General features: G+C 54.4%; 3 protein-coding genes across 4 annotated transcripts; 2 read left to right on the top strand and 1 right to left on the bottom strand.

Annotated features, from left to right (window-relative positions):
• Positions 1-16: 16 nt before the first annotated feature.
• Positions 17-8,344, bottom strand: LOC135812259 (uncharacterized). Its single transcript, XM_065325623.1, has 5 exons — positions 7,633-8,344; positions 5,486-5,631; positions 4,788-4,898; positions 2,030-2,244; positions 17-1,718 (listed from the first exon to the last, which is right to left on the bottom strand). The coding sequence occupies exons 1-5, from the start codon at positions 7,880-7,882 to the stop codon at positions 596-598; spliced, it is 1,845 nt and encodes a 614-aa protein (XP_065181695.1). The 5' UTR covers positions 7,883-8,344; the 3' UTR covers positions 17-595.
• Positions 8,345-8,527: 183 nt separating this feature from the next.
• LOC135812269 (secretory immunoglobulin A-binding protein EsiB-like) lies at positions 8,528-11,084 on the top strand. The gene is made up of 2 exons (XM_065325634.1): positions 8,528-9,048; positions 9,430-11,084. Exons 1-2 carry the CDS (start codon positions 8,641-8,643, stop codon positions 10,240-10,242), a joined length of 1,221 nt encoding a protein of 406 aa, XP_065181706.1. The 5' UTR covers positions 8,528-8,640; the 3' UTR covers positions 10,243-11,084.
• Positions 11,085-11,884: 800 nt separating this feature from the next.
• Positions 11,885-27,205, top strand: LOC135812249 (uncharacterized). 2 transcript variants are annotated; one of them, XM_065325593.1, is made up of 7 exons: positions 11,885-13,555; positions 14,578-14,739; positions 15,013-15,258; positions 15,981-16,181; positions 16,502-16,654; positions 17,620-21,641; positions 21,720-27,205. In XM_065325593.1, exons 1-7 carry the CDS (start codon positions 12,212-12,214, stop codon positions 26,077-26,079), a joined length of 10,488 nt encoding a protein of 3,495 aa, XP_065181665.1. In that variant the 5' UTR covers positions 11,885-12,211; the 3' UTR covers positions 26,080-27,205. The 2 variants fall into 2 exon arrangements, with proteins under 2 accessions (XP_065181665.1, XP_065181664.1); XM_065325592.1 differs by having other exon boundaries at positions 17,620-27,205.
• The last annotated feature ends 416 nt before the right edge of the window (positions 27,206-27,621 follow it).

The raw sequence follows: 27,621 nt of genomic DNA, 5'->3' as shown, positions 1-27,621 counted from the left end.
ACGTGCAAAACGAAAGAAGCGTTGGCTGTGCCAGTTGGCCATACATATCCATGGCCAGCGGCTGTACAGTCAGGATTTTGTTGATGTTAGCTAACCCCGTCCCGTCCCAACCCAGAATTGTAATTGGCTTTGTGAACAAAAATTCGATATCTACGGTCGGGAAAAGCAAAAACAGTTTAGAAGAATTGTGCTTCGCCAGTGAGGCACACTGGTAGGTGTCAGCGCTCACCACGCTACTCAAAAGCACGCACTAATACATTCAAGTGCTTGCAGCACACGACAAGCATACACACGTTAGAGTTACAACGATGCATGTCTAGTAAATAAAATATACGGGAGATGCACGTGTCTTCATTTGATCGTAGATAGGACTTGTAGTTGTATTCATTGAATGATCATTCATCACAATGCTTGAGGAGTTTGAGCACATCATCGCGTGCACATCGGCCGCTGAAAGTGGCATATTTAAAGACTAACTTTAAAATACTCCTGTTGAGAACTTGGTGTCATCCTCAAAATCACAATGACTATGTGTCTGTCCGCTCTCGCAGCTATAACGTTATTATCACCTTGCTCTTCTTGGCTTTAGTCAACATTAGAATAGTCCTTTGACGTGCAGGATGTTGGGACCATACTCGTGCAGGTCGCGTGCTGTCACGAACAAACGCTGGAACGTGTAGATACAGGCGACAGTGGCCGCGCCCCGCCACACCTCATCGCACGTACCGTTGTTGGTCGTCACCAGCCTGTGCACGCCCGTACCCCAGGCAAAGTCCAGGCTGGAGTTGAGACGCTGACTAAAGCCGGGCAGCAGAGAGCAACCTCCGGCCGTGATCACCCGCCGTTTCATGGCCATCACCATTGTCTCGTCGTCGCAGATATTGACGGAGTGCTGGGCAAGCTCGGCGAGGCCCTTCGGCTCGTGGCCGACGGCAAAGCTCGGGTAGTACTGCGGGCGGAAGAGGAGCTCCGGCGCCATGAACTGTTCACTGCCTAGCTGACCGCGAGTCCTGTCGGCCAGGTACAGGTTTCCACTCCGTCCGTGCTTGCGACGCCCGGTAAGGAACTTACGCTGCTCGTCCGTGAGATGATCATCGGGAGTGTCGGGTAGCGTGCACGGTGGCCCCGGCTCCCAGGTGGTGGGTAGGCCCTCCTCGCTGAACATGCGTGCAAACTTGCTCTCCAGGATGTGTTCGGGCGGCAGGGCGCGCGGCATGCGGCGGTCGGTGACGCGCGATGCCCAGATGAGCGGTGCCATCGGATCTTCAAACTCTAGGAGCTTGTCAGCCGCGCTCGCAGCCGTCTTGGGCTTGGTGTTACCGGCTGCCGATGTCTTCGCGTTGGTACCCCTACTCTTGGTCGTGTCGCCACCAGTATTCCTCTTGGGTTTGAGTCCACCACCACTGGATGTTGTGGGTACGCTGTGGTTAATGTGTGCACGATACTGGTGCTCGTACAGCCTCTCGCCGCTCTCCGGCACCACGCTGTGAAACGAGTCGGTCTTGAGTACGGACGGCCGGAACTGCTTGAAGTAATCCCTGTGCTCTGCGGGGACGTCCGGGTGTATGCCGCCCAGGATGTTACGATGGATCATGAGGTCAGTGCGCGGGTTCTCGCTGACGTAGCACTGCGACTCCTTGATGGCGTGCGCTATGGCCTCGTCCGTTACAGCGTCGGGCGCGTAGTTGTGAAGTCGGTACTGCCGGTTCTGCATGGCACTGACACACACACACACACACACACACACACACACACACACACACACACACGCACACACATACACACACACATACACACAAACACACACACTCACACACGTACACACACACACATGTACACACAAACACACACACACCCACGCATAACTTTTTCGCACACACACACGCATAACTTTTTTCTGTTTTAACGACAGATTTCTCCTCATTAACTCGTTAGATTTAGCACTTCGTTACTATGGCTTTTACAGTACTCCGGAAAATATGATTTTTTTTAAGTAATGCTGGGGCATACAGTGTACATGTACACTTACGTTGCAATAATCTTAGTGATGTGGCGACCACCCACGGGCAGTGACGTGATATTGCCATACTCGGTCACCGGAACACCTTGATGAAACGCCACCGCGTGCGTTGTCGTGTGCCCGGCCATGAGTACCACACCGGTCGACAGTCCAGTAGCGTACAGTGCTAGCGCTGCGTCTGAGAACGGTAGCACGGCGGGTACGCACAGCTTTTCCAGCATCTCCTGCGCACACCACACACATGTAGATGTACACAGCGAGCAGGGGCGTCGGACAAGGTGCGGTCACTACCCCGTGAATAAATAAAATAAACTGTTTTGGTTTGTTTTGCTGATGCTGATGATTCACACATGCATTGTTCTTACCTGCTGAGCTTGCCCCCCACTGAATAGATGTAGTATTATCACCCTTTTTTGTTTCGCTTTTTTTCACCTTATCTCACTTTTATTTGTCCATATAAGATTAAAAATCCATACATCCTGTACACACACCTTGTACACACTCTCTCTAACGGTCTCTAGGCTACACTGCAATTGATATACATAAGCTCAAATTTTCGGGCAAGGCCCATCATCAGGAATAAGTTTACTGTAGACAGAACAGGGGTTTATATATATGTGACAAGTACTAGTGGCCAAAGTGTGATGGTATAGCGTAAAATGTTGCAATACCACAGGAAGCGAGATTATAATTCTGTGTGATATGTATGAAGTGAAAATATAGTGCAGTGATAGTGCAGGATTACTAGCGTGAGTACAAAGCAGAAAAATACACACTTCTAGCAACACTCACACACATACACACATACATACACACACACACACACACACACACACACACACACACACACACACACACACACACACACACACACAGTGCACACATTCTTGCACAATTTATGGTAATGACAGACATATTTACACATCACCCAACAGTCGCCAACCATTGTCACTGTTCACTGCCGGCTTCCTCTTCCTCATGAATAGTGCCTCCATGATTCTGCGGTCAACGTATGACCGTTGCCTGCGGGCGAGAACTTGCAGATGGGCGAATGGTGAAAACTGCGGTGACGATGGGAATGTGTGCTGCTTTTGTCGATAATGGTCTCCCCATGGCTTTCCCAATGTCGCGTTCTTGGCTTGTCTGTAGTGCTCCTCGGTCCTCTTGCGTGTTGTCCTTTCTGTTTCCCCGACGTATTCTTCTTGACAGATGGTACATGTCATAGAGTACACCACATCTTGGGACATACAAGCATCACGCTTCAGACCACCATCGCATGCACGACATTCAGCCGGCCGACCCCGCCGCCTCTTCTCCCTCTGCTGCTGTACCGTCCTGGGGCATCGTGGCTTGCTGAATGACGACGAGACCAACATATCCTTTAGTGAGCGACCGGACGTAAAGACCACACGCACATCTCTATCAAACGACCTGACCACTTGACGAACCCTCCTTGCAAGCTGGTCATTTACGTAAAGATTAGTTCAAGTAGTTCCCATTCCATTGTTACGTAGATTCACTGATGATTGTAACAAGAAAACAGTTCTGAACGAATCCTCGCTTTCCTTTCCTTGTGTGTCTTGCGATACTCGTACAACATTTTACACATACATGTCGACATATATGAAATGCTTACTGTGCAATTAGTTGTCTTTGTAGCTATGTTTTGGTGAAGAAAGGAAAAAGGACAAAATGTTACGAGTTATGGCAAACTGTCCACCAACGTAACCAGATCTTATACAGTCAGCGAGTGCGACAAAATGGCACAAACCTGTTTTGGAAAAAACAAATTCCAAAAATGTTCGCTCGCCCATCCCTTCCTGCGAGTACTGTAAAACGGGTAACGTTTGCGACAAAACATGTTTGCGTTTTACAAATTGAGACTGGTTTCGCTGTTTAATGTTTGCGAGTCGTTCTACAGTAGCTCTACACAGTCGAGTCAGTCCTTGCACTGAACCTTACATGGCGAGTTTGCGTTGTTCAAAGTTTGCGATTCGGGGCCTCTCGCAAAATTCGCAAACCTGTTTACGTCGCAATAGTTACCCGTTTTACAGTAAATTGCATTTCAGGTGGCTGGCCGTACCACACGAAAATACCTTCCGACAGCCCTGGCATTGGTTTCCACCATAGAACACACCAGTATCACACAGAGCTTTTCGAGCATGTCTTGCAGACACCATCACAAACCACACACGACACACACACACACACACACACACATACACACACACACACACTTGTACACAGCAAGAGTTTCCGCCATAGACCAGACATGCCTGAGGGACAACAGACCGCACACCACACATACACAGCATGGGTTTCCACCATAGACCACTGTGCCCGGATCCGAGTACACAGCGCAAGGGCTTCACCAGACTGTGGCTTATCTTAGGAAAGTTCCTCACGCCAAGAACATTATGTCTGTTACTGTATCTCATGGTGCTCTCCCAAACATAGCGAGTGATCTACGCTAAAGCTCTCTTTTTTGCTCTTGGCGTGACTCATGTGAGCCGAAAGAAGTTTATCTTTGAACTGAGTGTGGTACAGTAACGCTGAATATACCCCGCTTAGAGCGGCTGCTGATTGGCTGAAACCGCTCCACCCCAGGGTGAAGTTCAGTTGTTCACCACTGCTAGCTTGTGCGGTGCACCGAAAATTAGGGTGCAAGTTTCTGATGAAGAAACCGTCGAATAGTAGTAGCAACATCAAACACACGGAGTTCCGCGCTCATACAACATACTCCAATAGCTAGCAAGACATAAAGTACCTCCAGGAAGATGCCTTTCTGTGCAATGGAGAGGCTAGCGTTGAGACTGCACGCTAGAGGGTGCTCGGCTGGCGACAGTCGTAAACAGTTGAAGTATGCATAGTGGTAAATCTGAGCAGGAATTGGCACAGAAAACGAACACGAGGCACAAACGGATTGACATTGTGTACAGTGGAGTGGGTGTGGATACATGATTATGCAGTATGCTAAGCCATACAAGTAAGTGAGCCCAAACATTAGGAAACACGCATGCGTGCATGCATGCACGAAATCATACGCATGTGCACACACATACACGTGCGCGCACACACATCCACACACATATACACACACACACACACACATGTACCCCCCCCCCCACACACACACAATGATGTCACCTCACTACCACAACAACAACAGAAGAACAGAAACCTCATCAATCACACCATCAACGGCCAGCAACTGTAGCAGCAGCGGCGGCGGCAGCAGCAGCAGCAGCAGCAACAACAACAACGTGAGAATAAAAGACTTCAAACAACAGCAGCAGCCGAGCAGCAGCGGCGGCGGCGGCAGCAGCAGCAGCAACAACGTGAGAATAAAAGACTTCAAACAACAGCAGCAGCCGAGCAGCAGCAACAACAACAGCAGCAGCAACAGCAACAACAACAACAGCAGCAGCAGCAACAGGACCATGTTCATTGAAAAGTCTCCCTGACATTTTCCATGGCATCCCAGTTTTCCACAGGTCCATTCTGTATAGGCAAACAGGCCTTGGTGCCGGTCTCCTCACGGAATAGCTCCAGCGCTGAGTCACCAAACTGCCAGGACTCGCCAGATTCCAGGCCGTCTGATGCGTAAAAACCTACAAACACAGCAAAGGGTGAATTGGCGTATTGATGATTCAGTGCCGTAGTAGCCAGACCTTATTTCGAAACACAGCAATGGGTGAATAAGAACATTGTGCAATGACGTAATTTGTACAATCAACACCCCACACAGCCACCTGGGCATGGTCGTCTGCGGTGTTAAACAGTGCATTGCAGATCCCAGCGTACTCACATGCATCCCTCATACCTTCCATATTTGAGCCGCACCATGACAAAAGGGTGCTTATGGCAAAACTTTCACAAACTGAGTTTGGATACAGCGCAATGGCTGAATTCTTACTGCTTCTGTTTCAAAAAACTGCATTAAAAAACTTGATAAATCACATCGAAAACTAATCGAATTCAAAAAGAAAATGTGCACTCTCAATAATGCATACTCAACTTTCAAATGAGTTTTTCTCAGTTTGATGTCGCGTGCCATAAGCACCCTTTTGTCGTGTCGCGGCTCATTTGGCAATGCGCAATGGGCTTATCGCATTGATGACCATGTGCTGTAGTACCCACTCCGGCCAGTCCGGACCTGTCTGGACCTTATTTTGAGCAAAGGTGACCCATCCAATCCGTGAAAGTGGGTTTTCCGTCCGTTATGCTCATTCCAGTCAGCGGATATTATCCCATGTGGCCAGACTACCTGGAATCCTGGGGTTACTGACCTGTGTTTGTGTCCTGAACAACCACTTTCAATGCATGTACATGTCAAACTAAGTACATGTACGGTTCTTTTGTACACCTCGTTTTGGGCTCCAGTAAGGAGGTCACCAGCCTGCCAGATACAGCCAGCTAGGTGTTTGTCGGAGACGCCGAATAAAGATACAGCCACAACCCCCACCCCAAACTGGTCCGGTTGGTTATGACATCATCACACAAACTTGTTGGCACCAATGCATGTGTACTCCTGAAGAGGTGATGTCACTGATGTGCATTGTGCACCCACTACATCTACTGCCGCCGTGGACGTGGAAATCCAATCAGAGTGATCAAGCGGCCCCAGTGTGCTGGTCATGCAGCCGTGAGTACGCATGCCATCAACATGTGCACTCTAGTACTCTGCATGCAACGTTCTGTACGCACTGAGGACGCCGGCCCCGGTCATTCGACTGGATTTCCGTGTCCACGACATAACGTCTCTTGTACAGGCAAAATGAATGTACATGTACCTGTATATCATACACAAAGTGTGAAAGGCTACGGTATCCGGATCACCCAAAAAACTGCTTCCGGCGGTCCTTGGCCATGATAGAAGCAAGTCTGACCAAACAACGTGTTTTCAACCAAGCAAAGCTTATCTTGTAGCAACCTCGCTGCATGACCCCAGTCTCCCTCTCTAACCCAGCCTTATACGTATGCGAAGGAAACATGTCTTCCTCTTTGTGTTCTAAAATAAACACCAACTGGTTATTGTAGACAAGGTGCCCTCTCCTCGTAGTTGTAATCTATTAGGCCCCAGGGTGGTATGTCCCGGGGAATCATCTGTCCTCGTGTTTACAGATAGGACCTCTGCCATCTTGGGTGCCTAAAACTCGAATACCAGGGAGTTGTAAAATTTTATGACTCCCTGTCGAATACTGTAAACTGCCTAATATTAGTGACGGATTAATGTTCGCTATTTTCGCGAGAAGAGCGTAACGCAAATATTAACCATCGTGAAATCAAGCTTCAAGAGTGGATGTACGTAGCTACGTAGGTGGCTCCGGTGCTTCGCGAACTTTCGCCATCGCAAACTTGCTGGTTCTAAGAAATCGCGAAAATTTAGTGACGCGAATATTGGGCGCTTTACAGTACCATGGATACCAAGCATATCTGATGTACGTGTATTGTTGAAGCTTGTGGAATGCTACAAAAAATGCACGCAAGTCCGACCCACGGACCGCCGCCTGTTTACCCTGGTTTACTCAAGACTTCTCGGTGTGCTAAAGTAAAGCTAAGCGAATGCCATGGCTGGTGCTGCAGTTTGATGACGCCGCCGCGCGACTTACTTTCAGGCGACATTGGCTTGTGCCATTCTTTCCTCTCCTTGGCGGTGAGGAAGCGACGCGGGAACTTGATATTCTCTCCGGTGTCCCTCTGCCGCTGTTGCGACCTCTTGCCGATGGCTGTGCGAAACGTACTCGTCGGAGTCAGGGAGCAATCATCGTCTTCGTCCGTCACAACACCGATGCGCGTGTTCCAACCTCCGACGTCCGCTACAACGACTGCATCGTGTGAGCGCCACTGCTCGCTCCCCATGACCGCTCGAAACGGCAGCGATGTGTCGGAAGTTTCGCTTGCGGATCGGTGATGGGTGAATGAGGCGCATAGGCGCTCAATGCGATCAGACTTCCGACGGGACTGTCGCCAGCAGACGACGGGCAAGAAACAAAAGTAACAGTTAGTTGTCCGTCACCTTCGAGTTTCAGTTCCTCAGATCTGCAGACGTTAGTGTTTGCATAGGTGGACAGTTGATGACAGGCACACGATGGCAGCGAGCACTTCTTCTGCAAGTTCTGGCGTGACTTCGCTGGTTGTATTGGTTGTCTTTTAGGTAACTGGTTCACTGAGTGACTCGGTCTCCTATTCCTTGAGTTCTAAAGTAAAACTAGTCCGTCGTAGACCTACTGTAATCGTTTTGTAGGCTCTTCCTTCGCAAGCCTACAAACAAGTACAACAGTCAGTAGATCTACGACTACAAGCTGCGGCTGCATGCCTTTTATTTCATGTACGAGTAGATTCACTCTTTTTACCCTTGTCTTGACCATGTTCGCTGCACAAACGACGCGCAGCGTTGCTATGCCTCTGTTTCCATAGAGGAAATGGCGTCACTTTTGAGGGACCTTGCGGAAATTTTGAAATTTTTGAAACTACAATTATTATTATTATTATTGTAGATTTCGAAGAGTTCCTGATCTGCATGAGGACCTTGTTGCCGTCGTCTTTAGCTTTGGGCACTGCTGACTACTCGCACAACTCGTAGAACAGGTGCATTTCTCCTAGATATTACAGGCAGCATGTCAGCAGCTGCAGGTCGACGATTGCTCTCTCTTTCGGCCAGGACATGCCGGGCCAGTGTGTTCACTCGGTCCTTCAGTAGTGTCCACAAACACAGCTTGATCGCATCCAGATGCATTCCTCACGCGCCGTGCATCGTTCAATCACAGCTAGTCGGCTGTGTTAGCCGTCAGCTGTGCGACAATGCGACCGAGGAGAAGTTCGAGGATCGGCTCGTGTACGTCGTGCGCCGTTTGGCTGACCAGCGCAAGATGAAGGAGGGAATATTGGACGATGTCATTGCGTTGATGCGCGATGCAGTTGCCCAGGGGCACGACAGCAATCCTGATCACAATGAAGAACTGGAGGCCCGGATGGAAAAACTGGGAGACACAATGCTATATGTAGCGGGGATGTTCTTGATCATGGTGAGTGGAGATTTGTTTGGAATGTTGTTTTTGGGGGGTTTTGTTGGGGGGGGGGGGGGGGGCAACACTCCAAGAAGAAGTTGCGTCTGACCTTCGGCCTACTTGTTTGACAAGTTGCTGACCAAACTCTTAGTGATGTGTTCGATATTGCACTTCTGTCTCCGTGAAGCAGAATATGTGTGTGTGTGTGTGTGTGTGTGTGTGTGTGTGCGTGTGTGTGTGTGTGTGTGCATGCATGTGTGTGGGTGTGGGTGTGAGCAGCGGCACCACACACTGTGTTAAAACAATGAGCTTACGTCTCTCTTTTCTTCTTCATCTTCTTTTTCTTTCTTTGTTTGTTTGTTTGTTTGTTTGTGTAACTGTCCACCGCGTGTACTGCAGAGTGCGAATGAGCTGGGCCCGCGGTGTATGAGCCTGGCAGTGCCGTTCCTGCGCAAGTGCGCACTGATGGGTCACCCCGCGGCCAAGTACAGCTACGCCCGCCTGCTGCTGGATGGCATGGGCGTTGAGCAGGACTTGGCCGAGGCGTTCCGCCTGTTCAACGAGGTGGCGGACGGCATCGCGGACAACGCGGACCCGTACCCGCAGGCCGCGTTCACCATCGGCACGCTCTACTTCTACGGCAAGGGCGTGGACGTGGACATAGCGCGGGCACTGGAGTACTTCAACAAGGCCCTGGACGCGGGCCTCACTCAGGCCCTGCACACGCTCGGTATGCTGTACATGCGCGGAGACGGTGTGACCATCGACTACGACAAGGCCCTGGACTACTATCGGCGCGGTGTCACGCAGGATGACGCGCGCTGCATGAACGAGCTGGCGTCCTGCTACCTGGGCGGAACCTGCGGCCTGGAGAAGGACGAGAAGAGAGCGCTGGAGCTGTACCACGACGCCGCTCGGCTAGGCAACACCAACGCCATGCACTCGCTGGGTGTGTGCTTCTGGGAGGGCCGCGGCGTGGACCTGGATCAGGACAAGGCGGCCTACTGGTGGGCGCAAGCCGCCGACGAGCACCACCCGCGCGCCTGCGTCAACCTGGCGCAGCTCTACCTGGACGGCGTCGGCGTGAAGAAGGACGTCGAGATGGCGCGGGGCCTGCTGCAGGAAGCCGCTCGCCGCGGTCTGATCGAGGCGGGCACGCTGCTCGAGGAGATGGAACGTAGGCTCAAGGAGGACCCATCCCTGGCTGAGTGAGATGGATCCCAGCTGTCACACTCGCTGCTTGAGGAGATGAAACGTAGGCTCAAGGAGGACCCATCCCTGGCCGAGTGAGATCAATCCCAGCTGTGTGTGAGCGAATTTGAATTTGAGTATTGTCATGCCCGACCTAGGTAGGTGGACTGTGGACCGTAGGCGGATGATAGGGCCATCGCTGACTTACTGCTGAGGATCCTCACGCCTGAAACTGCAGTGCCTGCAGTGCCTGCAGTTACTGTACTTGCATGTCAGACTATATACAGTGCCTGCTTACCTCTGCCAGGCCAGCAATACGGTGCACGTTGGTCACGTGACGCCGCAGCTCACTGGGTAGGGATTGCAGCGGTGGCTTGATGAGCTGTTGCTTGCACTGCAAAGTCTAGCTTGGCAGTGCCACCAGCAGCTAAGTATGGCGCTGGATGCTGCAATTTGGTGCTGCCGCTCATGTCCACGTCTCCGTGCCGTGTGTGCGCTTGCAGTGCTTCTGGCATGTGTGTGTGTGATTAGGGTGGGTACATGTGGGTACACGTGTTACCCTCTTTCTCACCCGTGTTGCACGCTGCGGAGCTATTGTTACTTATTATTAGAGCAATAATGCACTGGCGTTGGTGGGTGCTGTCCGCGCATATCGATCCGGCCACCAGTGCAGTGCCCATGTAATGCTGACGGCCACTGCACTCCCGTGCCAATGTGCGCTGGAGCTTGCCAACCTGCATCACTTTGATCTATGATTTCACGTCTTGCTTCACTTGCCCAGAGATGCGTTTGAACGCTCCGATTGTTGAGCACACAGACGATGAAGATCGTGCATCCGAACTATGATTGAAGTTTGTTTCGTTTTACAAGTTCTCATCTGTCAGGTTCGCATCCTCCCCGAAGAGAGAATTGAATCGTCGTTATCTTTTCTGTGTTTTTCTTGCTTGTAATATGCAGTTTATGATATACTTCCATAGTTCAATAGTTCACTACAAAATATAGAAGCTGTGCATGTGTGTGTATGTGGTGTGACACCAACATTACTAGTACGCTTGCCATGATGCACAATGTGACATCGTGAAGGCCCTAGTGCCCAACCTCTCTCTACATAAATCATGTATGTGCAAGGACGTTATCAACATAATAAGTCGTTCTCTTGTGCTGCCTGTACTGGTGCGATCATGAAGTATGACAGGGCCATATCGTTGATTGCCACAACGCCACTTCATAACCTCTCAGAAACTGAATCTTTTCAAGTACCAATAGCAGGACTGGTGCAAACAAGGATTCCAATTCCAAATCAGCAGCAGAAAGGGTGTAGAGCTGAAGTTCACATAGCGCAGCACAAACAGACACCACAACTCAAACACTCACTCAGCAACTAGACTGTGAACTGAAACACAAACTACACGAGACGGCTCTGAATCTGCTCACTGCACTGCGCTGACTCTGCTCTGTGATCAGTGGTGATTCCTCTGAGCTGTGTCTGTGAACCGATAACGTGAAATGTCGTCATTCCGTCGCTTGGTGACGGAAATGGCGTCATCAACGCCTTGCAGGATATGGCCACTCGAACTCGTTGCAAAAAAAACTTCGCACACAGCCCAAATGCAAACAGCCAAATCCAAGCCCAAGCTAGCCAAGGCAAAGACAAACGGACCAGGTTCCAGCAGTACTTCTGGGTTGCCTTTTTTTTTACCCCGTTTGCACAGTATGAGGCCAGTGTTCTGGTGATGTGCCGGTACCCGGTGGTACAGAATGGCAGCTAGCATTACCAGTTATTAGCACATGTGCAGAGCCTACCGGTTTGATGACAGCGCAAACAAAGTAGAGGCTTGTTTGATGTGAGGAGAAAGTGCATTTTTCGAGGGAGGCGAAAATGCCAAGAGCTGAGCTGAGATACTAGTAGCACTAGTTTGTAAGAAGTTTGCGTCTGATTTCCATTTTCCTGCAACCGCTGGCGTACTCGCCGATTGTTGTGCGTGCCAGCATGGAGGACAGGCCTTGCTTTCGCATGCTCACGGTGAATCTGAAGGAGACATTGCCCACTGAGTTCGCAGTGAGTTTGAAACGTCACATTCGTGACCATTATCAGGAGAGTCCTGAGTCCTACAACGATGAGATTCGCAGTTTGGAAGTGCTTCGGCGCTCTGCCGCTGCGCCGAGCCGCGACTATTCTGGTTCCAGTTGCATTCGCCGTTACTATGGACAGCTTCACCTGCTGCAGGCGCGCTTTCCCATGATGCAGGGGGGATCAGCAGCGTTGCAGTTCTCGTGGACTGACTCGATCACCGGGAAAAGTAGCTCTGTGGCCGATATACGCTTTGAGCAGGCGTCGGTGTTGTACAACGTGGGCGCCCTGCACTCGCTGCTGGGTGCGCACGACACGCGTGGCAGCGAGGAGAGCAATCGAGTGGCGTGCACGCACTTTCAGTGCGCGGCCGGCGCTTTCGAAGCGTTGTCGGAGCAGTTCGGCGACATGGGCCAGGCGAGCACGGACATGTCAGCCATGATGCTGCTCGTGCTCAAGTCGGTGATGCTCGGCCAGGCGCAGGAATGCCTGCTGGACAAGTCTATACGCGACAAGCGCAACGCCGGCCTCACTGCCAAGATGTCGATACAGATCGTGGAGTTCTACCAGATGGCCAACGACATTCTCAAGCAGCCAAAGTCGCCGGTGAACTTTGGCAAGAAGAACCAGAAGCGCTGGGAAGCCCTCCTGCTGGCGAAGATCTACTATTACACGGCGCTGGCGCGTCTCTTCATGGCAATGGAGTGCGAGGAGAAGCGAAAGTATGGGGAGAAAGTCTCCTGGCTTCAGCTGGCCAACGCCTCGTGCACGGAGCTGGGCAAGTCGCCCAAGCAGCTCGGTGAGGACTGGCTGAAGGACGTGGTGGCGTTCCTGGTGGAGCGCATCGCCCGCTTACTGCAGCAGAGCACCAAGGACAACGAGAGCGTGTACCACGAGCTAGTGCCGCGCTTCGATTCTCTCCCCGAGGTGGCCAAGATCACGCTGGTTAAGTCGCTGACGTTCGACCCGACCGACCCGAGCATTGCCGGACAGGACGTCTTCGCCAAGCTGGTGCCCATGAGAGCACACGAACAGGCCAGCGTGTACTCTGAGGAGAAAGCCAAGCTGCTGCGGCAAGCCAATGAAGACGCCAGCGCCAAGGACAGAGAGCTGGCCGAGTTTCTCACCACTATCGATCTGGCGGCGCTTGCCAAGGGGAAAGCACTCACCACCGACGATCTGCTACCGAATGATTTACGCCAGGTGGCGGCCAAGATGAGAGACAAGCCCAACCTGGCCAGGATGCTGGAGCAATCCGTGAAGGTCAGTGTGTGTGTGTGTGCATGTGTGTGTGTGTGTGTGTGTGTGTGTGTGTGTGTGTGTGTGTGTGTGTGTGTGTGTGTGTGTGTGTGTGTGCGTGTGTGTGTGTGTGTGCCAGCTAGTTCGGTTGGTGGGTACACTTATGCCAGATAGTGTTGGGCCTGTTGCCAACGGGCTCGGCTGCTTGAAGGTGTATTGTTGTACCTACCACCTTTGTTGGTTTCAGGGTTCATATACTTTCTATTTGAAGTATGCATACCTGTTAACCATGGACTACTTCTGGCTAGATAAACTCTTGTGTAATCAATGGTGCTAGTGAAGCTGTTATCAGATCCACTCTGATTTAGCCACCCACACTAGTACCAAGTATTACCTTCACTGAGGGCAGGGGTACCTGCAGTTGGATCCCGGGACGGATACCCTGATGCCGTCAATCCTTTTTCTGCACCTTGTCCTCACCCACTTACTGAGGTGTGGTGAGCCCATAAGTGGGATCATTTCAAGTCCACCCTAGTTTGGGGATTTCAGGGGGTGTCGGCCGTTGGGCGGTTCAATGGCCAATTGAGTCATCTTTCCAAGATTCCTTTTGAGTCTCTCTCCCCTCTCCCGGGGAGACCCACGTGACCAGTTTTGGCAGTGAGCAAGTACAAGTGTGTTTGTATACATGCGTGTGTGTGTGTGTGTGTGTGTGTGTGTGTGTGTGTGTGTGTGTGTGTGTATGTGTGCGCGCGTGTGTTTACCTAGTTGCCTAGTGGATGGGAGCCATTTCGACGTCATGCTTTGTGAATGTTGTTACATCCGCGTGTGTGGGTGTGGGGAGAGGGGGGGGGGGGGGGGGGGGGTAGTGTGCATGCGTGTGTGTGGGTGTCGGGGGGGGGGGGGGCACATCCAGTGCCTCATACCTGCACACGACCGGCTGATGGTTCTTTCTAACTTTCTGTGTGACCTGCTTCATGGTAGTACATACTCCTATCGTATCCATTCTCACTCTCCACCTCTGCATAACATTCTTCCTTGTGTTCCAGGACATTGAGGAGATGTCCACGCACATTGTGGAGAATTTTGAGCACATACGGCGTTCCCTCGAAGAGGAGCATCTGCTGGAGAAGGAGTTTACCGAGCGCTTTGGTATAGAACAGACCGACAGTGCTGCCGTCTTGAAGGAGATAGAAAGCACACTCAAGAATGTAAGCATTCTCTGTCAAGACTTATAGAAGTAAAACATGTGTTTGTCGGACACATTAAACAGTTATAGCTGTTATCACAAATGGGAAGAAGCTGTTCTGGTATATATGCGCTGAGTGATGTGCTGCAATGGTGACCCCAAAATGAATAGGGATCGCACGAACTACATTGGGTGTGCCGGGGAATCCAGCGGGTCGTTGATGTTATTCAAGTTTTTTGTTTTGTTTTGTGTGCGTGTGCGTGCGTGTGTGTGCGTGTGCGTGTGTTTGCCGTAGGACGAGGGCATGTTTGAGCGTGGCAATACGGCCACAGCCAGCCTCAATGACATGCTGTCTCAGCACCGGCGCTCACTGCAACTGCTCTGCGGTCCAATGACCAATCTTCTCAAGGGTTTGCCCGTTGTGAGTGTCAATGAACTGCCGTTGGATGAGTCCATCATCCAGCGATTCCGAGAGCTGGAGAGCAAAGTCAATGAGATGACAACGCAGCGAAGTACCCTGCTGTCTCGCCTGCAGGACCAGGTGAGTGTACTTCTAATGCTGCTGCTGCTGCTCTGTGTGTGTGTATGTGTGTGTGCGCGCATGTGTGTGTGCGCGCATGCAGGTGCGGGCACGTGTGTGCGGACGCACCACCCTAGTGTGACGGAAACCACCCAAACGTGTATGGGTACATACGAAAACTGGATGCAAATGCATCCAAAAGTCAGCGTTGTCATGATTCTGGACAGGCTGTGACGTAGCACTGCCAAGCCCTATGGTATGACTTAGCAGTGCCCTGTGCGCTGGTCTGTTTCCCTCCCACCTGTAGCAACACAGAATGGTGCATCTGGTTTCTCGTCGTTTCTGATGCCTTTCGCTGCCCAGCTAGGGCATTAGTTAGGTGTGGGGTACGGCATAGTCTTTGTTCTGGACTTTCATTCCTGAACATGGGTCTGGCCCGAATATGGACGATAGAACAGAACTATATTTTCATTTTGTTTGGAAGAATTGTAGCCGAGAGACCGTTTTGGGTAGTGTGGTATATGATGGCATAAGGCCGGCAGTTTGCAATAAAGGTCATTCTTATTTGAAGAACCACCTCCCACCGCTTTAGGAGCTGCACCTGCGCCTTGATTCTAGAGGGTGGTGGCGTTCCTACGGATGCGGAAAACCGAGTCTCACGCGAACCATGAAAGTTTTTATTAATTTTTATTTGAAAAGTCCTGCCTGTTGTGTGCTGTATACATGGACTTGACATGCTGTAGGTGGCCAAAGACAACATCACTCAGAAGATCATTGTGAACGAGACGCGAGACTCGCGTACGCTATTCGATGCCGAACTCGCAAAGCACAACGATTCGCTGGAATTGCTGCGCAAGAACTTGTCGGCGCAGAAGAACATTCTGGCTGCAGTGACCGAAGCCAACGCTAACTTTGCTGCCACTCGTCGCCAGTTGACGTCCAAGGTAGGGGAGAGTGAGTGAGAGATGAGTGTGCAAATGTTGCAATGTGCTTGTAGCTACGGCCAACACTAAAGACAATAGCGGCGACCGATTTCCCAGCCTGACAAGCTGTTTATTAGTAATCGGGGTGTTTGTCTTGCGCATGTTGCTGCATTTCACCCAGATTACGTGTAAACTCTGACCGTGTGTGTGTGTGTTTGTGGGTTTGTTTGTGTGTGTGTGTGGGGGGGGGGGGGTGTTTGTGTGTGTGTGTGTGGGGGGGGGGGGGGGGTTGTGTGTGTGTGTGTGTGTGTGTGTGTGTGTGTGTTTTGTGTCTCCATCAGGACTCTGACCTTTCCAAGATGCTGGGTGATCTTCGCGCAGCTCATGCCGATGTGGAGCAGATGCAGCTCCGAGCGACACAGGGCGCTGCCTTCTACAAGCGCTTGGATTCCCGCACGTCTCAGCTGCGCAAACGCCTTCACGGGACAAGTCAAGTAAGAGCCATACTAGCTTGCTCCTCATGTTCCTGCTGCTGCTGCTGCTGCTGGTGGTGCTGCTGCTGCAGCTGCAGCTGCAGCTAAGGGTGGTGGTGGTGGTGGTTCTGCTGCTGCTGACTATGACCAGCTTAGAGAATTCTGTAATGTGTGGAGAGGAGATTGTGTCTGCTGGCAATCTGCACCTATAACCAGCTGACTATTAAAAACACTCAAAACATTTATGACAAAGAAGAAAGCAGGTGGCTGTGCATAATGCATACACACACAGAAACGCGTACACGCACGCACGCACACACACACGCACACACACACACACACACGCATTAACCGCACACATCCGTTTTCCACAAAATATCCGGATAGGCGAGGGAACCGGATAACTGAACACACATACTGTATATGCATGTGGCATATCAAAAGCAGTGGCATCGTACATACATGTAGACGGGTCCTATGATGTACAACTAGCATGCACAAGATGTAAAACAAGCAAGAAAAATGACAAGTGCATGCAACTGAGTGCTGTCCGCATGCATCCAGCAGGTCAAGGACCTCATTTGCGTGTACAACTCCCTGATTCTAGCTTCTGCAAGCCACTTGCAACCGGATACGACGAAGATTTTTGTACACATTTCAGCCAGTTTGTACACAAAATCACGAACCGGTATGCAGATCGCGAGGTCCGGTTATGTTGTATGCGTAACACATGCTGCACATCGGTAACCAGCGATTTTCTTCCGGATGGCGAGGGATCCGGATAAAAGAGGACCGGATAAGTGGCGAGGTCTGACTGTACATGTACCGCCACTACTACCAACAAACTACCCGTGTGCGGCCACGCCATCCTGCACTCAATACACTAAATACCTGGTTTAATTAAAAGAGAGGTTTGAGTCTATTGTGTCTTCTCTGACATGTGTGTGGACGTCTTCTCTCTGTGCTTTGCTGTATATTGCGTATAGGCGCGGCGCCGAGAGCGACTCAATCACCAAGAGAAAGCTGAGCGTGAAGAGTCATCACCCAGTCATGCACTCAGCCCAACCAATCCTGCTGACATGGCACCAGGCCCTGGCGTGCCCCCGCTACGACCTGGTATGCCCCACCCGGGCTCTGTGCCCCAGCACATTCCCCCTGGCGCACAGCAGGCGCCCGGGTCGTCCGGTCCGCCCCGACCCGCCCCGGCCGGTCTCATGCCCCCGCGGTCCAGCAAGCCGAAGCGGGCCGATCAGCCCCTGGTCAGCCCGGACAGTAGTGGGGTCCTTCATCCCGTCGGTTCTTTGCCACCAACAGCAGGAGTAGGCCCTTACCAGTCCATGGGCCCTGCCGGACTGCTATCACAGCAAATGCAGCCCGCTGTGACTCCTCACCCTGGCATGGTGCCAGGCAGCCTTCCTGCGAGAGCGTACAACCTTGCTGCTACCGGTGTTGATATGAACAGCGGTGTTGCAGCTGTAGCAGCAGCAGCAACGCCAACACAGCAGCATGAGCAACAGCCATACGCGGGACATCACGACGGAACAATCCCCGGTGTAAGCACTGCCGCACCTAGGCACCCATCATCGGCCACTGCCTCTGCTCCCATGAGTATACCACCATCAGCAGCAGCAGCGGCGGCAGCAGCAGCGCAGCAGCTCTCAGACCCGGTCATGGGCGGCGGCGGTGAGTTCCCGGGGGGTTCCCCCGCCAGTCCCTATAGCAACACGGGCGCGTACCTGCCCGCCGTGCCGGCCGCCGTGGCCGCCCTGGGTGCCCGCTCCGGCCGCCTCGGCTCCTCTCCGGACGTGCTGCCGCGCCTGCCCACGCCCGACGAGCAGAACGCCATGGCGGCGTTTGAACCGCGCTCCCCGTCGCCGGGGGCGATGCAGGCCCTGGTCAGCCTGCTGCCGGCCGAAGTGCTGGAGACCGTGCCGGCCGAAGTGCTCGCCGATCCCAAGAACTTCAACCTGATTGCGGAACTGGTGGACGCTACGGTTACGGCCACGTCTAAGGCAGATGACCAGCCGAGTGGTGACGCTGCTCCTCCGAACGTTGCTGCAGCTACGGGCGAGAAGTCGTCAGCGGACGCGCTGTCTGAATCCACCGCTGCGTCTTCTGTGTCCCGTTTGGTGGACGCGACTGCGGCGACGGCTGGTCTTCATAGTGGACCTACTGGCATTGCAACGTCACCTGACGGTGCTGACCAGGCGTCCTCTACGGACGTCACCTCGCCCGGTCAGCAGCCACCGGGTGCTCTTGCCGGAGATGATGGCAGCGGTGGTGGTGCAGATCGCAGTGCATCCGCCGCGGCGCACGACTCTGCCTCACAGGAGACGGAAGACGAGCGCGATGTGGACGAGACGTCCATGGTCAGTAGTGGCGGTGTTGCCGGTGACACACTGGACTCGCACATATCCGGTCCGGAGGGTGGTGCATTGGCTGATCTCTCTGGCCAACTATCGCCGCAGCATGTCGTGTCCCCTGCAAAACATGTACCCACTGCTATCTCTGGTAGCTCTGCCGTGCCGGTAAAGACGACATCATCACAACCGCCACCACTCGTATCCAGCTTGGGCGTGACGTCATCGCAAGCACCCGTGTCTGGTATGGCCATCCTGGCACAGCTCCACGTCCTGCTGGAGCGACTCTTTGCCATTAGCACACTCCAGAGCGATGGCGCTGGTGCAGGTGCTAAGAGCATTCTTCACTCGTGTCTCATCCGCCTGTCAATGCTGCAGTTCCAGGTGAGCAATGACCGAGTGCTGGCGTTACAACACCTCGCCACCCTGGAGCTGGAGATGAACAATCTTGCAGAGCGTACACGTGCGTCGGCAGATCATCAGGCCAGCGAGCAACGTCCGTACTCGAGCTTGATCGACGACGACGTTGAGCTGCGGCACCTGTTCAACCACATCATTGGCCAGGTGCCGTTGGATGAGGCTGATGGCGATGCTACGCCCACTGCTAATACCACTGATGCCGGTCAGCCTTCTACCAATGATGTAACGGATGACATCATCCTTCCCGATGTTCCCATTGATGACATCAGTGCTGGTGATGGCGCTGCTGCTGCTGCTGCACAAGTGATTTCTAGTAGTAGTGGCGGAGGAGAAGGTGGTGAGCCGAGTGAGGATGATATAGCTCGCATGCTGCAGTCACTGATTAGCGCTGCGGACGACGTCCAGGCCACCGTCCGTCGCTCCATGAGCACCGAGGAAGCGTCGTCGTGTGATGACGACGGCACAGCAGCAGCCTCAGCAGCGGCTGGGGCTGGTCGTGGTGCGCCTTCGCCTGATTCGGCGGTGCAGTCCGGTGATGAAGCGGCGGACGAGGGTAGTGGCGGCAGTGTGTTCATCCACGGCGGTGATCTGAGCGAGGGTGAAGGCGATGGTACGGTTTCCACTGATGACACACAATGCCACACCTCGCTGGCTTCTCTGCAGTCAACCTCGTCTATACCACCGCTAGAACCGTCCGCTCCACCCGCCCCGGACGACCTGGACATGAGCGAACTGATTGTGGCGTCCGCCAAAGCAGCAGCGTCATCCGGTGTTGCCACTGACTCGACGGCCGCTTCCGGTAGTAGTGGTGTTTGCGACGACGCTTCATCATCACATCCTCCATCATCGCTGAGTACTACTGCTCCGGTTGCTGCTCGTTCTGATGGCATGGCAGGAGATAGGCATTCGTCAGCCATTGAATGCAGCAGCGATGTGGATGCCGCATCGGCTATGGACGCAATCACAGCCGTGTACACTGCACAGTCGGAGTCGAGCGCGGCAATTAGTACCGTGACATGCCAGGATGGCACGGCGGCAGCAGCACCAGCTGCAATGAGCACTTCAGCTATTGCTGCTGCCAACGTGGCTACGGCCTCAGCACCAGTCTCACCTCCGCACAGCTCTTCAGCAGCGACAGTTGCGGCTGCAGCTGCGGTAGCAATTTCGCCAGCAGACCTCCCGGGAGCAGCGTCTTTCCCGCCCGCTATCCATCCTGGTGACGGCGCTCCTGTGTACCAGCCACCGGCGGCAATCGTCCCCGTGGCACGTCAGCCAGAAGGAGCGCAATCCCCACCACCACCGCAGCCGCTAGCAGCAGCAGCGGCTGTACCCGCTCCAGCACACGCGCACCACGTGGAGGACGATGACCGTGACGATGGCCTGGGCGGCGAGGTGCCGGATGAAGTCGATTCGTTGCTGGGCAGCGACGACAGTGGAGACAGCGCCGTGGAGACAGATTCCTCCGACTCTGTTGACGAGCCGAGCATGGAGTTAGCACAGAGACAAGAGCAGCAGCCCGCCCAGCTCACCCAGGGACAGTTTGAAGCGCTGTCGGCGGAACGGCGCCTTCGTGATGCGGCCGCCGCTGCCGCCACTGCAACAGCTACCGTAGCTGTCACAGCGGCCGTAACTGGAGGAAGTGCATCCGCCTCGATGACGCCATCTCCGACTATATCCCGCTCCAGCCCAGCTGTCGGTTACCCGGCAGCAGTTGCCTTGAGTGCTGCCTTGCCGGATTCCACTCCCACTGGAACCACCGTTCCCGCTACCTCTGCTCCTGTAGTGACATCATCAGGTGATGTCAGCATGACGTCATTGCTGTCGGGCCTCCCTGGCACTGTTGTGGCAGGCATGGCAGAGGCTGGATCCGGTGCTGGCATGATGTCGTCGCAGTCAGCAATCTCCAGTGCTATGACATCGTCAGTGCCACCAGTACCTAATCAAGGTGGCACTGGTACTAGTTTGCATGGCGTAGCAGCAGCAGGACCGCATACCCAGGGTGCCGTCACTTCACCCAGCACGGCCGCTGTTCTTGGGGCAGTTCCGCCGTCGAGCTCAGCTGTTAGCCAGGCGATGGCTGGCCTGGGTCTGGCTAGTCAGTCTGTGCATACGCCCGTCTCTCCTCTATCGAGTAACAGCAACAGCACTACTAGCCCTATGCATATGCCTATCACCAGCGTCAGTAGCCCAGCGGCTGCTGCGGCAGTTGTCACCTCGGCACGATTCACCTCCACGGTGCCCTCGGCTCCCATCACCGCCGCTGCCAGGCATCCACCGGCAGCAGCGGTGTCGGCGTCCAGTGGCACCTCCTTTGGCGATCCCCCGGTGGTTCTGTCTCCAAACTCACCGCCCATCACCTTGCCGCCATCGCGTCCGCAGGCCAGCAGCGTCGGTTTGACCACCCCGGCGGCAGTCGTACGTCCCACGTCGGCCGCTGTCAGCCCTCCAGCACCACCAGTAGCAGCACCAGCAGGCGGAGGAAATCCGGTCGGCGCCGCCGGCACGACCACCGCGGAAGCGACGACATCATCGGCGACGTCGTCTCTGTCTCCCGCGCAGGCTGCGCTGCTGGAGAGGCTGCGGCGGCAGAAGCCCAAGACTCTGTCGGCCACCGTCAACCCGTCTTCACAATCCACTGGTGGCGCCCCCGCCACCGCGAGTGCAGCATCCACTGCCGCAAGCTTAGTCGGCGCCTCAGCAGCAGCAGTGGCAGCGGCAGCAGCAGTAGGAAAGCCACCCATGGGACTTCCACCGGGCGTTGGCATGGCAACCGCGGCACATCAAGAAGCGCTCGTCGTTGGCAACATGACACTGGAGAGCAGCGAGCTGCAGAAGCAGCAGCGGCTGCTTGCCGAGCAGGAACGCAAGATCGCCAGCCAAGCGGCGTCCATTGTCGAGCTGAAGACCACCCTGCAGCGGCAAGAAGAGCAGCAGAGTCGTCTGCGCCAGCAGCAGCATGATGCGCTCATCAGCCAGCAGCAGTTGCAGCTCAGCCAGCAGCAACAGCAACTGCAGGCTCTGCTGGCGCGGCAGAAGAAGGAGGAGGCGCAGAAGCAGCAGCGCGAGCAGCACGTGGCTACGCTCATGAAGCAACACCAGGCGCAGCAGGAGCAGAAGCAGCGCCAGATCCAGCAGATCTTGCAGCAGCAGCAGGAGCGACAGCTTCAGATGATTCGCAGCACGCCTCGCCCCGGCGATCCAGCGCGCCCTCCCAGGCAAGCATCGCCTGCAGCCAGGCACCAGCAGCACCAGCAGCAGCAGCAACAGCAATCTGTATCGAGTGCGCCAGTCCCTGCACCACCAACAGGTGCGGCTACCGGAAAGCTTCACTCTGTACTGGGAGATTCCGCACTATCCCAGTCTCCGTCGGCGATGGAATCCCTGAGACATGATCCGCGCCACCATCACAACCAGCAGCAGCAGCGTAGCCATGCGCAGACGGTCCACAGCACTGCACCACCTACAGCGGCTGCAGCGGGAGGGATTGCCGCTGCTCGGCCAGGGACTGTCCCTTTGGCCGACCCTGCTGCCAATCTACTGGCGACACAGCAAGCAGCGCTGGCAACGTTACAACAACAGCTACAGCAAGCCCAGCAGCCCGGTGCTCCGCCTCAGACACCTACAGCTTCCCTCGACACGTCTGTTCTGCAGCAAATTCAAGCACAGCAGAAGCAGCTTGACTTTCTACGGGCAAAGCTACGAGAGCAGCAGCAGCAGCAACAGACTGCAGTTGCACCAGTTGCGGCTGGAGCAATGGATGCCGCAGCCGCCCAACAGCATGCATTGCAGTTGCAGCAGAAGCAGCTGGAGACACTGCAAGTACAGATGGCTGCGGCGCATCGCACTGCTCCGACGGCGGTGGGGCTGGTGCCTGCCGGTCATCATTCCACGCAGGCTGCTCTCGCCACCGCGGCTGGTCCCACCGCTGTCGTCAGTCCAGGCATGGCTCCTGCTGCTGCTGCTTCTGCAGCGGTGGTGGCAGCCATTGGAATGCCTGCACCTGCTGGTGCTGCAGGTACTGTCAGTCCTGCTGCTGCTGCTGCTGCTGCTGCTGCTGGCCTTGGTGGCATGCATCAATTGCATGAGTACAAGCCTGCAGCAGGGCTACACATGCCTGCGGCCACATCAGCACAAGCTGTGCACTTCCAGCATGCGCGTCCAGCACACCCGGCTGCCTTGCAGCCTCAGCCAGCAGGAGCCCCTGCAGCTCCGCAGCCGCAGATTCCTGCCAGCGCCACAGCCCCGTCGCAGTCATTGTACCCGTCCCAACAACAGCCTCATGTAGCTGCTCTGCATCCCCACTATCAGCAGCACCAACACCATCAGCCGCAGCAGCAGCATCCACAAATGCACGCTGCACACGCGATGCCCATGCCTGCTGCTGCGCACCACGGCAGTGGTGCGGGCCTTCCCCCATCACAGCCAGTACCGCCAGTGCTTCAGCCAGTCCAGCAGCCACATCAACAGCATGCGGTGGGAGCTGGTGTGCCATCGATACCTGGAGGTGCAGCAGCTCACCCTGGCAGCAATGCAACCATATTGCCTGAGCCGCTGAAACCGGAGAAGATCACAGTGACGTCGCACAGTTTGCTGGACGCGCCCATACCGAACGCGGCAGGCGTTGTCAGCGACGCCATGAGCAACGTGGCTACGCTGGCCGGCACTGTCGACGCCACGAAGACATCGTTCGTGCTGGATCTGCCGAGCTCTCCGGGACCAGTAGCTGCCGCAGCCGTTGTCCCTCAGCACACACCCACACTGGACGCGGCGCTCACCTCCACCTCCTCCATCCAGCTGCAGCACCTTCAGGCGGAGAAGTTGCGCGAGCAACAGCGCCAGCAGCAGCAGGAGCAGGAGAACCACCGTCTGCAGGAGGAGCTGCGGCGTCGCGACGAACAACTGCGCGAAAAGCAACGAGAGCTGGAGCTTCAGCACCAGAAACAGCTCGAACAGAAGGCCCAGCAGCAGCGGCTGCAGCGAAAACTGCACGAAGAGGAGGCTCAGAAGCAGAAGCTTATCCAACAGCAGCTTGATGACCAGCAGAAACAGCTGCAGCAGCAACTTCAGCAGCAGCAGATGGTACCCCAGGCCTCATTCGCTCCCGCTGGTGTTTCCGTGCAGCCGCTCAGTTCAGGTCGAGGTGCAAGTCAGGGCACTGTTCCTCAAAGCATGGGCAATTTGCCCCCGGCTGGTCCTGCCACTGCAGCGGATACACAGTACCAGGGTATGACCCCAAGTCAAGGTCAAATTCTCCAGCAGCACCACCAGCAACACCAGCAGTCAGTCATGGCTAAGCCAGCGGCGCTGACACCATCCCAGCCACAACAGCAGCCAGCCAGGATGACGTCGGCGGCTGGTCCTGCATCAGCTGCTGCGACACCGGTACCTCTGAACCAGTTTAGCGCTAATCCGGCCGGCGGTCCGGCACCTTCCCAACAACCCCTCCACCATTCCCAGCAGACACAGTATCCCGCTACAGGCAACATGCCCGGGCAGCAGCAACAACAGCAGCAGAGTCAGTATGCTATGCGTGCACAACACCCTAACCAGCAACCACAGCAGCTGCAACAACAACAACAACAAAAACAACAACAACAACAACAACAGCAGCAGCAACAACAGCAGCAACGAGCCCAATTGGTTGTTAGTCAGCCGAGACCGCAGACGCAGGCAATGCAGCAGCCCTTGCAATCCCCTCATGCCCAACCACTCCACCCACCTCACCAACAGTTGCAAGGGCCGAGTCAACAGCAGCAACCACAGCAGAGAATGCCAGGCCATGTGCAGTTGCATCCACAGCAACAGCAGCAGCAGCAACAGCAGCAGCAGCAGCAGCAGCAGCAACAGCAGCAGCAGCAACAGCTGCAAGCCCAGCAGAGACAGGTTCGACCACAACTACCTCCACAGCAGCAGCAGCAGCAAGCACAAAGACCCCAGCTACCTGCGCAGTCACAAGGTCCGGCTCAGGCTGGAATGGGTGCAAGCTCTGCTCATTTGCCGTATGGCTCGTCACCAGCCGGTATCCAGCAGCTGCCTCAGCAACAAGTGCAACAACCGCAGCAGCAGCAGCAATTGAGGTACTCGAATCCTGCTCACGTCCAACAAAATCAGCAACCAGCGCAACACCAACAGCAGCAGCAGCAGCAGCAGCAGCCACCGCATGCACAGCAGCAGCACCAGACACAGTACAGTGCAGCGAGCCATGCACAGGCACAGCCAGCTGCACACCAGAGTATGACAGGAGCAGTGAGGATGCCAACACAGTATTCACAGCAGCAGCAGGTGCAACACCGTGCCCCGACGGCAACGCAGCCTCAAGCTGGGCCAGTCCTGGCGCATAGCGCTGCCTTCATCCCCAGTTCTCAACAACGCTTTGCCTCTCCACCACCACAGCAGCAGCAGCAACAGCAGCAGCAGCAACAGCAGCAACAGCAACAGCAGCAGTCACATGTGATGGCTGGGCCTGGTGGATCACAAGTGCGAACGCACACCATGGCCAACCCTGCTGCTGCTGCCCTGCAAACTGCACACCCGCAGCTACAGCAGCAGGGCCAACCACAGTTTCCCTTGCCGCCGCAGCAGCAACAGCAATACCACCAGCAGCAGCAGCAGCAGCAGCAGAGACCTGGTACTTATGTACAGCCCCGGTACCCTGCACCAAGGTAGATGGAGGTGCCGTTGACTACATTGCTTGATGTAACTAGCTAACTTCGGTACCCTGCACCAAGGTAGACGGAGGTGTCATTGACTATACTATATTGCTTGATGTAATTAGCTAACTTGTGCCTCCGCTTTGCCTGCCCTTGATCCTTACAATTTTTTCCTGGTGGGCTGGAAGCTTTCCCAATAGGCACGCAGGCTACGTGGAGTGCCATCGCACGTACATGTATGCTACTAGAGCAGCATCACCACCACCACCACCGCCACCGCCGTAACATGCTCCCCCCCCCCCCACGCTGTTGATTTTATATCCATGTCTCGCTGTTTCTCAGCCCACGTTTTAACCGCGCACACACGTTGACGCGGTGCAGCGTCTGTGCGTACCCGTGTGTCTCTGCTTCTCCGTCTTCCCCACACTGGCTGTGCGCGGCTGCTGCTTGCATGCTGCGACCGTGTGTCTTCGGTCCCCTCGTGCGTTGTGCTGTGAGCTGTGCCACGCACTGGGCTGCTTTGGTCCGCATATTGTGTTCTTGTCTGCTCAGCGTACTCCGTACAATGGCCGCCCGATGGCCAATGCACCAAGTCACCATTGCACATATCCTAATAACCCTGTGTTTTGTTTTTTGTTTGTTTCCCAATTTGCGATGTTTTCGTTACCGTAGCGTCTAGTGGTCATGCTTTGGTAGTAACTAGCTTTTTTCTTCTCTCTTTTGCCCCCCCCCCCCCCCCCCCCCCGTCCGCGCACAGCTACATGTATTGCCAGTTTCAAGTACGCACATGCAGCACCCCATTCACCTGTTATAGATCCATACGTGTGGCGGGCACTCCTACTCCAGGGGCTGTGCTAAACGGCCGTTCCATTCTCTGCACCAGTCGTGGACAGTTGCAGTTTACAACACCCTGTTTCTGATCGGCAGTTCTATAATTATTTTAGCATTGTTCGTATTCGTGTGAATGTGCCTCGTACTCAAACTCCTTCCTTACTCTTTTTGCCAGTTTGACATTGCATTTTTAACTCAGCTAACTACCCCAGCACAACCACCCTTCATTTTTAACGTACTTGTTTTTTGTTTTTAAATCTTGTCCATATCGGCTGTCTTGCATTACATGATGGTACTGCTGTTGAAAGTCATCTTGTCTGCTCCCGGGGTCACGTCTAGGATATCTGGCTGAATCGTCCCTCGCTAGTTTCTGTCTTGAGCCGCCGCTGCCTGCATGTGTGTGTGTGTGTGCACGCGCGTGCGCATACATGCGTACGTGGTGTGCACATTATGTGTACATGTGTGTGTGTGTGTGTGTGCACCCTCGTGCGTGCATGCCTATGTGTGCACGTGCACGTAATGTATATGTGTGTGTATGTGTGTCTGTATGTGTGTCTGTGAGCGCGCATGTGTGTCTGTGAGCGCGTATGTGTGTGTTTGACAGTTTGTGTGCGTGTGCGTGACTGCTCGTGTGTGTGACTGCTCGTGTGCGTGACTGCTCGTGTGTGTGCGTGACTGCTCGTGTGCGTGACTGCTCGTGTGTGGTGGATCGCAGCTTTCCTGGCCA

Source organism: Sycon ciliatum, chromosome 3 (assembly GCF_964019385.1).
Source record: "Sycon ciliatum chromosome 3, ocSycCili1.1, whole genome shotgun sequence".
NCBI classification, from domain to species: Eukaryota; Metazoa; Porifera; class Calcarea; order Leucosolenida; family Sycettidae; genus Sycon; species Sycon ciliatum.
Note: the sequence above shows the minus strand (reverse complement) of the source record. Positions and strands in the feature narration are given on the sequence as shown.